At 48.4% G+C, this 16,149-nt stretch overlaps 1 protein-coding gene across 1 annotated transcript in view; it reads left to right on the top strand.

The window, feature by feature from the left end:
* The window catches only part of Ptchd2 (patched domain containing 2), a 44,781-nt gene that overhangs the window by 19,053 nt on the left and 9,579 nt on the right, over positions 1-16,149 (top strand). The window contains exons 3-11 of the mRNA XM_005404001.1: positions 419-638; positions 9,221-9,357; positions 10,206-10,340; positions 10,558-10,718; positions 11,840-11,979; positions 12,704-12,852; positions 13,008-13,169; positions 14,049-14,210; positions 15,458-15,571. Coding sequence (XP_005404058.1) covers positions 419-638; positions 9,221-9,357; positions 10,206-10,340; positions 10,558-10,718; positions 11,840-11,979; positions 12,704-12,852; positions 13,008-13,169; positions 14,049-14,210; positions 15,458-15,571 — 1,380 coding nt within the window. The remainder of the gene's footprint in view (positions 1-418; positions 639-9,220; positions 9,358-10,205; positions 10,341-10,557; positions 10,719-11,839; positions 11,980-12,703; positions 12,853-13,007; positions 13,170-14,048; positions 14,211-15,457; positions 15,572-16,149) is intronic.

Raw genomic sequence — 16,149 nt, 5'->3', positions numbered from 1 at the left:
GGAGAGGGACTGGGGGAAGGAAGACGGGTTAGTTGTGGGTAGATTAGGGATGGAGTTTGAGGAATGGTGGGGCAGAGCCAGAGAACAGTTGTGGGAGCTGGGGCAGGCTTCGGGTGACCTTTTAAGGAGGGGTGTGGGCAGGGCAGAACCCTAGGAGAGGGCACTGGAACAGGACGCAGAAGGCGGAGTTATACGAGCGCAGGGACTGGGAATCAGGTGGAGTTCCAACTGGAATGAAAGTTTACACGCAGTGGGAGCTGACGCTTCTCCTGGAAGGCTGTAAGTTCTTTAAACAATCCCTCTGCCCCACTGGGGAGCCTCAGGCAGCCTGAGTGGGAGTTTGCGAGTGCCTTAGTTACGGATGAGGTGATGGAAAAGGGTGGTGCTGAGTGTTGGGGGCCCTCCTCTGCCCCTGCAGGCTCCCTGGAGCTGGCCATGACTCACCCTGAGTTCTACTGGTACGTGGACGAGGGCCTCTCCGCTGACAACCTGAAGAGCTCCCTCTTGCGCAGCGAGATCCTGTTTGGAGCACCTCTGCCCAACTACTACTCAGTGGATGACCGCTGGGAGGAGCAACGGGCCAAGTTTCAGAGCTTTGTGGTCACCTACGTGGCCATGCTGGCCAAGCAGTCCACTAGGTAGGAGGTGCAGCCCCGCCGCAGGGTGTGCCTGCCCCTGTGGGTACCAGGGCAGAGCTGTCTTTTGTTTGCAGGTGCTTCTTATTCGTAATCTCCTTCTCTACAATCTTTCCCGCGGGAAGTCTTTCTTCCCAAACCAGGGCCAGAGCCAGGTAGAGCCACAGTTTCCACCCTGACCCACGAAAGGCTCCTTGTTTTGATCTGTGCTGACAGTTAGTGAGCATGACAGCTTTAAGGGAAGTGGGTGATTCTAGAACTCTGGCCTTGGAGCGCTTAGGTACTGGTTTTCTCGTGAGATGGTGCTAGAGGTCTTTCTGGAAAGATCATTGGCCAAGTAGTTTTCTCTGCCTCTAATGTTCAGGGAGACAGTGGGCAAGTCATTTCATTTCCCTTAGCATCAATGTCCCTGCTTGTGGAATGGGGACCATGAAACCGGATAGCCCGGTGATTAGGAAGAGATGAGCTAACAGGTGTGAAGGTGCTTAGGGCTGAAAGTGCTTTGGGAGGTTGCATCTGGGAATAAAGTCAGGTCGTCCCCTCTGGGACAGTCCCACAGGGTAATAACTCCAGTGTGTTCCAGTGCTAGCCCTGACAGACCAGCCCAGGAGAGATCATTCTACCTGAAATATCCTTTCATTGCTCATCCATTATACTGAACAACCACTATCATAATCCAAGCCGTTTACTGAGCACTTACTCTGGACCACACGCCATTCACAGCCTTTTATATATCCCATCACTTAATTCTCACCCCCCAAATGAGATGGTTGCTGTTACGATTATCTCTGTCTGGATGTTGAGGTACTGCACAATTAAGTTGTCCAAAACTGTCAAGCTCATCTGTGGTGGAATGGGATTCATGTGCAGGCTTTCTAATCCAGAGCCCTCACCCCTTGAGTTTTTATGCCAGTTGATGCATTAGGAGCCTTCACCCTGCCCCGCTTCTTTGACAGGTAAATGCCTGATTATCTACTAAGATCCAGCTTTGGGCTGTTTTTCCCTGAGGCGGAATTTCGTGCTCACCCTACCTAGGTTCACTGTTCCCTTCCTACTCTCTAAGGAAGACAAGAAACAGCACACACAGAGGTTGGAGTTAGCTGTCTCTGGGGTCAGATCCCAGTTACTCCTTGCTTAGCTGTGGGCATTTCTATGAGCAGTGTCACTTCGCTGTGCTACAGTTTCATCCTAGCATCTGTCATTCTGTATTTTAGTTGTAACTCAGAGGGCAGCCCTTAAATCAGCAACGTCAGCATTATCTGCAGGACTGTTAGAAGTGCGGAATCACAAGCCCTTTCCCAGAACTTCAGAATCTCCACATTTGTTTGCAAGTTAAAGTTTGAGAAGGGCCTGGTTTAATTATCTGCCACACTAGAATGTGAATTTGTTGAGGTCTGGGATTGCTTCTAGCTTGTTTCTGTAGGTCTAGCCTCAGTACAGCACCAGGTACCCCTTAGTCAGGATTTATCTGATAATGAATGAGTAGCAGTGCCTCAGGGAATGACAGCTGAGAGGGTGGAAGGATCTTCAGGGTTTTAGATCTGAGTGATTATTTCTGCCTTAAATGTGCAGCTGCTGAAGCACAATCTCTGCCCTTAGGAAAAAAGCCAGCCTTTGCTTTTTCTCTCCTCCTGGAGCTTCATAACAGTAGTGACAGCCAGGCCCTTGTGGATTTGATGTTAATGCTGCTTTTTGGATTAACACAGTCTTTTTTATTATCATATTATTGGTGACCCAAGAGATGGCAGCACATAACTTGATTTCATATAGAATAATTCAAATTATTATTTGTGTTGCTTCCCTGATAATGCTGGAATCCTAGAATACTTTCTCTGCATTTATTCTTTAGCCTATTGTGTTTTCATTGCATGCATCTTAATTCTATATACACTGGAGACCTCACAGGACATTGCATGATTGTAGAGAGTCTCTATTCATTTGTATTTATTCACATGTTTACCTTTTTGTGGTTCTACATCACCTTCTACAGTTTTACATTTCCCTCTGGGATCATTTTCTCTGTGTTGTAGAACTCTCTTCAGTATTCTTTTAGTGGAGGTTTGTTGATGATAAATTTTATTTTATTTGCCTAGAAAACATCTTTATTTTATTTCCACTTTTGAAGTCTATTTTTGCTGGACTGAGTTGCAAATTGGCAGTTATTTTCTTTTGATATTTTAAAGATCACTTCTCGGCCTTTTGGCCAAGATGAAATGTTGATATTGTAAAGACATCATCCCAGTGTCTTCTAACTTTCATCATTTCTGTTGAAAAGTCAGCTGTAAATCTTTCTGTTGCTCTTTTAAATGATTCTCTTTTCTCCTCTGGTTTAAGATTTCTCTCTGTCTTCAGGTTCACTAGTCTTCGTATGAGGAGTGTTGGTATAGTTTTCTTTTTATTTGTTCCTGTTGTGTCACAGAACTTCTTGAGCCTCTAAGTTGATGATTATAATGTTTTAGAAACTTCCTATTCTCACTTCAAATATTGCTTCTCCTTTATTCTCTGTAACTCTTTTTAAAACTCATCTGTAAATGTCCTTTTCTAGGTTTTATCTATTTTTTTTTCTTTCTATCCTTTGGTTTAAGTATTCCAGTTCACTAATCCTGTACTCTATTATGTCTAATCTGTCACTTAATGTCTGTTGAGTTTTTATTGCTAAAGTTCTGTTTTTCTGTTGAAAAATTCCACTTGGTTCTTTGTTACAGATCTGCATCGCTGGTGAAATTCTTCATATTTGTTTGTACAGTCTCTTTTTTGTTCTTAAATACACTAATGTAGTTACTTTAAATTTCTTATCAGGTAACTTCAACATATGGGTAACCTGTGGATTTCTTTCTGTAGTCTGTTCTCTCACTTGGTTTTTGATCATGTTGCCCTGCCTGTGAGAAACCTGATAGTTTGTATTGCATGTTGAACAATTTGTATAAAAACCAAAGAGGTCTAAGTGATGTTCTTTCCTCCACAGAATGTTTACCCTTCCCTTCTCTTGGTTGGTAGCTGTGTGACTTATCACCTTCACCCATCAGTGACTACAGGGAAAGTTCTCAGTGTACCTCTAGGTTGTTGTAGGTTCTCCAGGACTTTCAACTGACAGCCTGATGTATTTTGCAGAGGCCTTTACATGACATGTTACAAACTTAGTTTTATTTCTCAAAGCTACTTACAAAACTCCACTCTATTCCTTTCCTGAGACTTTCTGATTAGGTCTTTTTAGCCACATGCTCTATACAACCCAGTCTTTTAGCAAAAGTACTGAGAGAAAAACTAGCCATGTGTCCTACTAGTTTCCATGTCTCTGCCCAAGATTCTGCTAATTTATTGGACTCACAGCCAAGATTTTTAGTCATTTGCCCGTGCTCAGAAGCAGCAGATGCCTCCAGGATTAAAGTGATCATACAAGGGGGGCTGGGGATTTAGCTCAGTGGCAAAAGCGCCTGCCTGGCAAGCACAAGGTCGTGAGTTCGGTTCCCGGTACCGGAGAAAAACCAAAAACCAAAAAAAAAAAAAAAAAAAAGTGACCATACAAGGACAGCTTACCTTTCTTAGGTTCTTCACTTTCTGGAGACTTACCTTCCTAGTTCCTATTACTTCAGCAACTCTACTGTCATGGCACAAATGGTTTCTGAGTTTTATCTGACTTTTTGGTATCATCACTCCTCAGGTTCAATAAATCATGGTTTGGAAATATTAAGGAAAAAATGTATCTGTACTTAACATATGCAGACTTTTCTTGTCACTCCTTAACTAATACAGTCTAACAACTATTTGCATAGTGTTCACATATTATTAGGCATTGTAAGTGATCTACAGATGATAAGATGATATCAAGTATATGGAAGAATATATGTGGGTTATATGCAAATACTACACCATTTTATACAAGGGCATTGAGCATTCATGGATTTTGGTATTAGAGGGGGTTCTGGCCCAATGCTCCATCAATAGGAAGGGATAGCTGTGATTCTAGGCAAGGATTCTGGCCTTCCATGAGCTGTCCTTTTCTACTTGAAAGTAAACGTTTGGGCTTGTGTATTTTTATGGCTGACAGCTAAGACAAGACTTGGAACCTGGACAGCACTCTCTAAAGCTTCACAAATTAATGTGTAAATGAATAATGATTGATTTAACTCGCAGTTTTCTACTTGAATGAAAGAACAATTAAGCTGTTTAATTCAACAAAGTGGGTAATCCAGAGATCTTTTCTACTTGGCTTTTATGTGTCCTGTTCATATTTTTAACAACTTCATTGAGGATAATTGACATATCACCAACTGCAAATACTTAACTTTACAATTTGATTAGATTTGACACACACATATATATATATATACCACAAAACTGTCGATGCAATCAAGGTAGTGAACACATCCGGCTGGGTGCAGTGGCACACACCTGCAATCCAGCTGTAATTGGGAGATTGAGGCAGGAAAATTACAAGTTCAAGCCCAGTCTGGCAACTTAGCAAGACCCTATCTCAAAATTTTAAAAACTTACAAAAAGGACCCCTTGCCTACCATATACAAGGCCCTTGGTTCAATCTGCAGTAACACTCTCTCTCTCTCTCTCTCTCTCTCTCTCTCTCTCTCTTTCTCTCTCTCTCCCTCTCTCACACACACACATGCACAAAATCATATCCATCCTCTCCAGTGTTTCCTCATGTCACCCTGTAATTGGTCCATCTTTCTTCCCCACACCCACCCTAAGCTGCCACTCTGTTTTCTGTCATATATTGGTTTTCATTTTCTACAGTCTTTTGTACTTGGCATGATACAGCATATACTCTTTTGATTGGCCACTTCCAGTCCACCTAATTAATTTGATGTGGTTGCGTGTACCATCAACTCACTCTTATTCTTTTTAAAATTCTGGGTGTATCCCGTTGTATGGTGATGCCACGTTTTGTTCATCCCCTCACCTGTTGATGGGTAGCTGGGTTCTTTCCAGGTTTAACTGTTACAGTTGCCTTTGTGTGGACATGTACTTGCATTTTCTTAAATACCTAGAAAAGAAATAACCCAGTCATACAGTAAATATATGTTTAACATTCTAAGAAACTACAAATGCTTTTCCAAGTTGGTCATATCAGTTTGTATTCCCACCAGCAGTAGTAAGTGACAGTTCCGTGTGTGCATTCTGACCCCCGGCACGGTCAGTGTAAAACATCATAGGTATTCTATTAGATGTATAACGGTGTCTCACCGGTTTCGGTGTGAATTTTCCTAATTACTAATGATGCTGCGCATCTTTTCACATGCTTATTTACATCCATGTATCTTCTTTGGTGAACTTCTTTGGTGATCCACGTATCTTCCTTGCAGATTTTTAAATTCTTTTTATGTGTGGTATAGGAGATTAAATTCAAGACCCTCACACTGAGCTACATCCCCAGCCCTTTCTTTGTATTTTTTTGTTTTGAGACAAGGTCTTGCAAAGTTGCTAAAATGCCCAGGCTGGATTCAAACTTGTGATCCCCTTGCTTCAGGCTTTAGTTCCCTTGTGCTGGAATTGCAGGTGTGCACCACCTTGCCTGGCTATCTTTGCCCATTTTTAAATTGGGTTTTACAGTTAGTACTATCATTTCAGGTTAATCTTTGTATACAGTGCAGAATGTGGACTGAGGTTCATTATTGTTATAGGAATATTGTAATTGTTCCAGTAGTATTTGTTGAAGAAATATTATTCTCTTTCTACTGAATTTCCTTTGTACCTTAGATGTACCTTGTCATTTATGTGTGGGTTTATTTCTGGACCTTCTATTGATCTACTTCTGTCTGCACACTAGAATAACATGGCCTTGATTAGTGTAGCTTTATATAAGCTCTTGAAATCAATGTTAGTTCTCCAACTTTGTTCTTTTTTTGAAGTTATTTTAGTTATTTTAGGTCCTTTGGATTCTCATATGAATTTTAGAATCATCTTGGTTCTGCTAAAAAAAGGAAGTCTGCTGGGATCTTGAGGATGATTGTATATAATCCATAGATCAGTTTGAGAAATGATATCTTAATAATGAGTCTTAGAACTCATGACCATAGTATATCTGACATCTTTGCCAGGTTTATCCCCAAGCATTTAATATTTTTATGTTACTGTAAATTGTGATTTTCATTTCAGCTTTAAACTGTTAATTCCTACTATATAGAAATATAGGGGCTGAGGATTTAGCTCAGTGGAACAGTGCCTGCCTAGCAAGCACAAGGTCATGAGTTCGATTGCCGGTACTGGAGAAAAACCAAAAAAAAAAAAAAAAAAGAAAGAAATATAATTTATTTGGTGTTCTACAACCTGGCTAATTTACTTACTAGTTCTGATGGGTTGCTTTTTTTTTTGTTTTGCTCTGTTTTTGCTTATGTAGACTTCTTTGGGCTTTTTACATAGAATCGTGTCTTCTGCTAATGAAGACAGTTTGCTCCTTATTTTCTAATTTGGATGCCTCATTTCTTTTCTTGTCTGATTGCACTGGCTGGCACCTCCAGTACAGTGTTGAATGACTTAAGCTTTGATGATTCAAGCTCTTTATGGAATTATATCATTAATATTCAAAAATGTTGGTATAAAAGATTCATAATATTCTATTATCTTTCCAGTACTTGTAGAAACTAGTGATTTCACCACTGGCATGTGTGTTTTCTCTCTTTTCTTGTTTCGTTTTCTTTTTATCATGCTCTCTTTGGCTGGGACATTATCATCTTTATTGATCTTCTCAGAACACTACATTTTTATTTAATTTATTTCTTCTGTTGTGTTTCTGTTTTCTATTCCACTGAGTTTTTTTTCTCTAATCTTCAGTATTTCCTTTCTTCTGCCTACTTTGCACTTAATTTTCTCTTGTTCTGCTGTCTTAAAACAGAAGCTCAAGTCACTGATTTGAAACCTTTGCTCTAGGGCTGGGGATATGGTTCAGTGGCATAAGTGCCTGCCTGGCAAGCACAAGGTCCTGAGTTCAATTCCTGGTACCAAAAAATAAATAAATAAAAAATGAAGCCTTTCTTCTATTTATCTAGTTAGTTTTTCTGGTGCTGGGGATTGAACCCAGGGCCTTGGGCACACTATGGAAGCAGTCTACCACTGAGCCACATCCTCAACCCTCTTCTTTTCTAATATAGCTATGTAGTACTATAAAATTTCCTATAAGAACAACTGCTTTAATACATCCCACAAATTTTGTGTTTTCTTGTTCATTCAGTTAAAAATATTTCCTATTTTTCCTTTTGATCTTTTCATTGGCGCATGTGTTATTTAAAGCATGTTAAGTTTCTAGATATTTGCATGTTTTCCAGATATCTGTCCATCTGTCTCTCTCTCTCTCTCTCTCCCTTTCTCACTCTCACTCTCTCTCTTTCTTATGCTGATGTTAAATTTAGTTCCCTTGTGGTCAGAAAGCATACTTTATATGATTTAATTCCTTTTATATTTATACAGTCTTGTTTTATGGTCCATTTTAAGGTCTGTCTTGCTAAATGTCCCCTGTGCACTTGAAAAGAATGTATGACTCTCTCATTTGGCGTTAATTATATCAAGTTGGTTGTGTTACTCAAGTATTCTAGGTTCTTACTAATTTTGTCTTATCATTGCAGCAGTTACTACAATAAGAGTATTGAAATGTTCAACTATAATTGTGAATTTATCTATTTCTTTTTTCTGTGCTTTCAGTTTTTGCTGCATGTATGATAAAGCTCTGTTATTAGGTGCAAAGACATTAGAATTGTTGCATTCTTTTGGTACATTGACCTATTTTTAATTTTGAAATTACCTTCTTTATCCCTGGTAATATTCTTTGCACTTAAATTTACTTCATTTGCTACTAATATAACCACTGTTTTGGCTAATATTAGCATAGTCTATCTTTTTTCTCTTTGTTTTTAATCAATTTCTATCTCTGTATTTAAAGTGAGATTCTCAGACCTGGGGACATAGCTTAGTAATTGAGCACTTGCCTAGCATGGGCAAAGCCCTTGGTTTAATCCCCAACACTAAATTAATTAATTAATTAATTAGGGCCTGGTCTTCCATTTATAAAAATCAGACAGTCTTTGCCTTTTAGTTGATATGTTCATACTTATTCATATTATTTCCATTCCTGAAGCTTTTTGTTCCTTTATATGGATTCACATTTTTGTATGTTGTTATTGGACTTCCTTTACTTTTATTTACTTTTATTTTATTTTTGTACTGGGAATCAAACTCAGGGCCGTGCACTTGCTAGGCAGGCACCGCACCACTGAGTTATCCCCGACCCAACATTTCTTGTAGTGTGTGTTTCCTAGAGATTATTTCAGCTTTGATATACTTGAGAAAAATGTTTTGCCTTTGTTTTTGAAATATATGTTGTTTAGATATAAAATTTGGGGGTGTTTTCCCGGTATCTAAAATACTGCTCCAGTGTTTTCTTACTTGCATTGCTTTCAATGAGAAATCTGCTGTTGTCCTTACCTTTGTTCCTCTGTATGTGATATGTCTCTATTTCTCAGACTACTTTTAAGATTTTTCTCTTGGTCCACATTTTTTAGCAATTTAGTTATGACGTACATTTTTGTACTTTGATCCCTCTCCTGCTTCTCCTCTCTCTGTGTCCTCCCTTCCACCAGCAAAGTCCAGGTCCTCTATGGCGGGACAGACCTCTTCGACTATGAGGTGCGTAGGACCTTCAACAATGACATGCTCTTGGCTTTCATCAGCAGCAGCTGTATCGCCGCCCTTGTCTACATCCTCACCTCCTGCTCAGGTAGGGCCTCCTGAGCCCATACGTAGCCCCCATCGCTCCTGCCAGTGTACTCCTGTCTGGTCAAAGCCTGCATTCTGAAGCATGCCAGAATAGTCTGAATGCAGCTGGACAGAGCTGGGCACAGGGCAGCAGGGACTGCTCAACAATCACCTTACAATCCTAGGCAAGCAGGCAGCCGTCAGGAGGCCTGTTGGGTGATTCTTGAGAGCCATACCCCAGGACCCTTTGTCTTTGGACCTTTTGTCCATTGCTAACCTTGTATTAGTGAGCTGGACTCTGTCACAGATGAGTCAGCATCCTGTTTATATCCCAAGTCAGCTGCCCTTGGCCTCCAGTTGACTTTCCACCTCCACCTCCCTCCCTGTGTACACCGGCAGCTGCTTACTGATTTCTGCATGTACCTGGCACACTGTGTTGCCCAAGTGAACAGGAAGATATGGTAATGCCTTTTAAATGGAAAAGCCATGCAGTCATCCATGCAGCAAACACTAATTGGACACCAGCCATGTGCGCAGTGCTTAAGGCATCGGAATCCAGCCGTGAACCTGACACAGTTCCTTCCCTACGGAACTGCTGGCCACCTAGGTGACAGACGCTATACACACAATGGTCATAGTTCTCTGCTAGTGGTAAATGTAAATTCTCAAAGATGATGTAACACGGGCAGTCTCAGAAATGGCTTCACATGCCACTCTGACATCCTGCCCGGCCTCTGTTTTGGACATAGAAAGCTGAAATTGTCCCACGCCTGTGCCAGAGGGTGCCCAGGCTGGCTCAGAGGCAATGAAGGGATCAGTGTTCTGCACAAGTCCGCCCCACATCAGGGCCTGTGCCTCTTTCTTGTCCAGTGTTCCTGTCCTTCTTCGGGATTGCCAGCATCGGCCTCAGCTGCCTGGTGGCGCTCTTCCTGTACCACGTGGTCTTCGGCATCCAGTACTTGGGTATCCTCAATGGGGTGGCTGCCTTCGTGATAGTGGGCATTGGTGAGTCACCTCCCGGGCGTCAGAGCACAGAGGGGTTAGCACGGGAGTGGTGGGCAGAGAGAGCCGGAAGGAGGTGAGGGTGACAGGAAGACTGAGGAAGCTCGGGCAGGAGGGTGAGATCTGGGAAGGGGAGGGTGTCTGGTCAGGTGGGTCTGTCCACATTGTGCGCTGAGCAGCTGGCTCTCCTGGTGTGTGACCTCTCGGGCTCGACCTGCAGGCGTGGATGATGTCTTCGTGTTCATCAACACGTACCGCCAGGCCACGCACCTGGAGGACCCACAGCTGCGTATGATCCACACCATCCAGACAGCAGGCAAGGCCACCTTCTTCACCTCCCTGACCACAGCCGCCGCCTACGCCGCCAACGTCTTCTCCCAGGTGGGAGCCGCCTCTGTGCCATGCTCTCCCTGCCACCCTGATCCCCACTCCTCTGCCCACCCTGCTGTGGCCACTCCAGGTACCTGCTGTGCCTCCTCAGAGCCCATTTTGTTACTGTCATCGTCACCAAAGCCTAACAAGTAGGAAATGGCAATAAAAGCAGTGCTTACTACTGATGACATTATGTAACTCTCCCTTTACCCTTAGCATTTGATAGTTTCCAAAAGTCCTTCACATCTAATCTTTACTGCTCAAGGCTTTATTACAATACCATCCCTATTTTCTAGTGCAGACACTGGGGCCAGAGAGGTAAAGTGACCTCCCCCAGGTCACACAGCAGGTAGGTGGGCACCTGGCCACATCTCCTGACCCTGGCTCCTCGCCTCTCTGCGTTTTCACCCCTCACACTGACCTCCTCTCACCGACCCGCGTGCCTCTGGCCTCTGGGTGTGGCTCTGGGAAAGGGCTGAGTTTGATACTGAAAGAATCTGAAACACAGTGGATTGGCCCAGGTCTCTGAGGGGTTTATGACCTGAGCCCAGCATCTCACCCAATGCCCACCTAGAAACCACTGGGTGCTCTGAGATGATCCAGGTCTGTCCTGGAGAACCACATCCAGAAAGCAGGCAAAGCCGTTCAGGTCCTGCTGTGTGACTTTGGGCAGGTTGCTTAACACCTCTGGTCTCACTTTCCTCACATGTGGATTATTCAGGAAATGATGGTGCAGGTATTTCACAACTAGTGCAAGCTTGTCTGCTCATTGGTCTTTTTTTCTTCACACTGGCGCATCCCTGGGCAGGTCCGTGTGGTCCCCAGGCTCCCCGCTTCCGTCACGCAGTGTCATCCTCCCTTCCCCCTACAAACACACCTGGTCAAATAAGATGTGTCTTCCCTATCCCCATTCATTTCAAATGACAGCTGTGAGCAGTGTCTCTGGGCCAGGGTGGAGAGGGCGCATCCTCCCTGCAGTGCCGCAGCTTCTGGTGGTGCCCTGGCCTGTGCTGGCATCCAGCGGCCCAGCCTCCCCCTCCGGCCTCAGTCTGGAGCAGCCTGGGGTCCTGAGTGTCCCCTGCCACGGGGGGACCCAAGCCTGAGCATCCCTTCCTCATCCCCATCTCCAGATCCCAGCTGTGCACGACTTCGGCCTCTTCATGTCACTCATCGTGTCCTGCTGCTGGCTGGCCGTGCTCTTCACCATGCCCGCCGCGCTGGGCCTCTGGAGCCTTTACCTGGCGCCGCTGGAGGGCTCCTGCCGGGCCAGGTGAGCTGGGCCGCTGCTCCTGAGGAAGGTGTGCAGCTTGCTCAAGGTTGCCTGCTTAGTAGGCGGCAGAGCTGGGACTTGAGCCCGGAACGCCTGCTCTGGGTCCTGTGCTCCTGGCCCCTGGCAGCATCCTTGGCTTTGCGTGGTAGAGATGAAACAGCCGCTCTCCTGGGGCAGCCTCAGACACAGCGGCTGTGTGCAGGGGCGGATGGGCCCAGAGTTTCTGCCGGAGGTCAAGGGAGGTGGCCTGGAAAAGTGGATCGGGCCTGGCTGCCTGCCTGGGGCTGGTGGACTTGGGCAGATGAGGGGCTGCATGGAGCTCAGGCTTGGGCCTGCGGCAGACTCCTTCAGGGTCAGTATGGTGGTGCAGGTTGTGAGGCTGCCCTGGCCAGGGCTCTGCTGCCTGCACTGTTCAGAGCGGCTATTTCTGTGACAGTCTCATGACGCAAAAGAGTACCTGGGAGAAGAGCACCCTTTCATCCTCTCCACAGAGACCCTGGCCTGGGCTACCTTCCCAGTAGCCTAGTAGTCCTTCCCAGTAGTCCTAGGACTCAGTGGCCTGTGGGACCTTCAGAGGCCATGCAGCCTGTCCACTCCTTGGCTCCCTTTTCTGTTATCTGTTATTTCTGTTATTTGTTATTCTTGTCCTCGGCTCCTGAGCAACTCCTCAGTCCCCTGTGTGCCCATCCCTCAAGCTCACTCCTGTCCCCTCCTCTCTCTGTAGCTGCCACCAGAAGTGTGGCCGGAAGAGCTCCTTGCATTTCCCAGGGGATGTGTTCGCCACTCCTGAGCGGACTGGGGACAGCCCCGCCCAGGGCCCCATACCCTACCTGGACGACGACATCCCCCTGCTGAACGTGGATGAGGAGCCAGGTGAGAGCTGGCGCGGGCCTGCAGTGCCATGCGCTGCCAGGGGGTGAGGATGGGCAGCCTACGGGGAGCCTCGCCCTGCATGGGGCCTCCTAGAAGGGCGCAGACCAGGCTGGCTTCGTCTCTGCCTCTGACCAGCGGCTGCTCTGCCCCTGCAGTGTCACTGGAGCTGGGAGACGTGTCCCTGGTGTCTGTGCCTGTCACGGGCCTGCAGCCGGCCCCCAACACAGGCAGCCAGGGCCAGCTCCTCGGGCAGCTGCAGGAACTGCTGCACCACTGGGTCCTGTGGTCAGTGGTCAAGAGCCGCTGGGTCATCGTGGGTGAGTACACGCCTCCGCCCCCCCTGAATAGCTCCACCCATCCTGCAGCCCCACCGCCTTCTCACAGCTCCACCCTAGGGCTCGGAGGAGGAGCAGCAGCAATCTGAGAGCCCTGGGCCAGAGCTGGCCCTGACCGCCTGGGCCATTGCTTAGTGAGCACCCGCTGAATACCTGTCCTGCTGGGCAGTGGAAAAGAGTGCTAGTGCTGGGTGCTGGAGAGCAGTCTGGGAGGTTGGAATCCTGTTCTGCCACGTGCCGCCTGTGCCCTCGGCGAAGCCAGCCTGGTGCTGGGTTTCCTGTTCTGTAGCCGAGGATGGAGAACAGCATTGCCGGGTTGACACCATAGCTCAGAGGTCAAGTTTGCTTAGCATGCGGGACGCTTCGGTTCTGTTGTCTCCGCACGGCAGTGTAAGGGGCGCTGTAGCCGCATCTGTGGAGGTCCTAGCCCAGTGCACGACGTGCAGACCGTGCTCAGTGAGAGCTAAATGCCACCGGCATCTCCAGTCGTGAGCTGCGGTGTGCTCGAGACACTGACCAGTCCCAGTCCAAGAAGCAGGGAAGAGGACGCCAGGGACAAAATGCAGCCCTGAGGACCCAGTTCCCCAAAGAGGCCCCACCCCGATAGCACCCGCAGCTGGGGCCAAGCCCTTTAACACATGTGCTTTCAGGGGCCACTTAGGATCCGAGCCGTAGCAGTCAGCTTGTAGCTTATAGTCAGACCCAGGTGACTCCGTGTGGCAGCCACCTGTCCCTAGCAAGCACAGCTGACCAGCTGCTCCCTCAGCCTTTGCCCACTCCCTCGGCATTGCTGCCCCTGGACTGAGCAGGCTGGGCCATGCGGATCCTGCCCGGTCCCCAGTGCAGCATCCTTCCCCGCAGGGCTCTTCGTGTCTACCCTCATCCTGTCCCTGGTGTTCGCCAGCCGGCTCCGCCCTGCCAGCCGGGCGCCACTGCTCTTCCGGCCTGATACTAACATCCAGGTGCTGCTGGACCTCAAGTACAACCTGAGTGCCGAGGGCATCTCCTGCATCACCTGTTCAGGTGAGGGTCCAGCAGGCAGGGCTCCTGGTTACTGTGTGACCTCAGGCCGCTGTGTCCCCACATTCCATTAAACAAATACCCGCTGGGTTCCTGCTGCACACTGGCTCTAGGGAAACACAGGGGCTGAAGACACCAGCTTCCGGTGCTAGGGACAGGCCATTGTAGTAGTAGGTGTGGGCTCTGGAGGAAGACAGGGTGCCTTGGGGCACGATATCATAGAGGGCTTCCTGGCAGAGGCGGCATTTGCACTAAGGCTGGAAGAACAGGAAATTCAAGGCCAGGAGAGGAGGGGAGAAGAGTTGGCCAGGCTAGGAGGGGTAGGACGGGCCTGAGCAGTGGGCAGAGCCTGTGCTGAGGAAGAGTAAGGCCACGTCTGAGCAGGCAGAGCCGTAGCTAAGCCTGTCCAGGAGGGCTGAAGTGAGGGGTCCAGACTTTGTTCTAGTTGTCCCTGAGATCATGGGGAGGGGCTTAAGCAAAGAAGGGCTGTGATCGGGTCCCCCGGGGTCTGTGTGGAGGTAGGTTGGAGAGGCAGGGTGGACCCTGGCCGGGAGGCCAAGGAGGAGGGGATATAGTGGGGCAGGGCCAGCGAGGTGACGGTGTGGTGGGGTCCAGAGGTTTTTCAGGGTGATTTGACTTGTGGGGGGCGTGGCAGGCCGTGTGGGGATGTCGAGGAGGGGAGGCACCGAAGGTCCAGGCCTCTGAGGAGTCTGGACCAACCTCTTGCCTTGCAGAGGGCACCCCGGTGTCATAGTGCTGTGCCGGCACAGGGTGGCTTGCCTGAGGCCCCCATCTGTGGGCGAGGAGCCACCGGCTGCCATCCTCGCCTGGATGAGTGTGGGATTCCCATGAACCGGCCCTGCGCCCATGTCACGGCATTAGCCAAGTGCCAGCTCAGAGAGGCGCCCAGAGTCCCCCAGAATTAGATGCAGCCAACCCCTGCGCCCCCTGCCTTGGCGTGGAACTGCACTGTCTCTGCTGCTCCCTCAGGCCACCCGCCTGTCCTCGGGCCTGGCTTTCAGGCCGCAGGGGACTGAGGCCAAGCAGCCTCAGAGCTCCCAGATAGCGCCTGGAGGAGGCCTGGGCCCCATGGGCCTGGCCCAGAGGACAACAGCCACTCTTCCGCGTCTTGGTCAGTTCAGCCAAGACCTTGTCAGTCCCCTGACACCCATCCCTCCAGTCCCGGCCTCTGCCCTTGGCCCCCGAGCCTGGCCAGGGAAGCCCATTGTCCCTGATGCGGTGGGGGACAGGTCTGTTCCAGGAGAAGCCTCACAGTCTGCAGAGCAACATCCGGACGTCACTGGAGAAAAAGAAGCGGGGCTCCGGGGCTGCCTGGGCCAGCCGGCCTGAGGCCACCCTGCAAGGTGAGTGCTGGGGCCGGTACGGGGACCCGCGGGGCAGGGCAGGGTATGAAATTCATCTTGAATCTCCTGCGGGCTCGAGAGCCTGTGTTCCAGGAACACTGGGGGCTGCACATGTGCGGGATTTGGGGCCCGCATCTCAGCAGCTCCCTGAGGCCTGAGCACTGGGCGTCCCCTGCGGTGGCTCAGCCTGGCCTGCTGTGCCACAGGAACCTGCCCTGGTCACTCCCACCACCCTGAGGGGCGCACTGAGCCCCGGAGGCTGGCTGGGCCCTGCTGGGGTTGCCATCGGGACAAGGGGAGATGGCAGGGAGATGCTGTGGGGTTGACCGCCTGTGTACAGTTAGATGTGTCCCCGTTACCTGCACCAACACCAGGTGGTCCCATCACCGCCCACGTCCATCGGGGGCACCTGCTCCCCCTCACAGCCATCCCCTTCATCTGCGCCACACTGCCTCCTGTCGTCACTGACCCGGTCCAGTAGAGAGACCAAAGCTGGCGCTTGGAGACCAGTCCACGGCCAGGGCCCCTCTCACTGGTCCTCAGAGCTGAAGCGGGGCTGCTCCTGGGCCCCAGGCTGT

This window comes from Chinchilla lanigera, unplaced genomic scaffold (assembly GCF_000276665.1).
Source record: "Chinchilla lanigera isolate Chin_1 unplaced genomic scaffold, ChiLan1.0 scaffold00085, whole genome shotgun sequence".
Taxonomy (NCBI): Eukaryota; Metazoa; Chordata; class Mammalia; order Rodentia; family Chinchillidae; genus Chinchilla; species Chinchilla lanigera.
The sequence above is the reverse complement of the archived record's forward strand: the minus strand, read 5'-3'. Positions and strand labels throughout refer to the sequence as shown.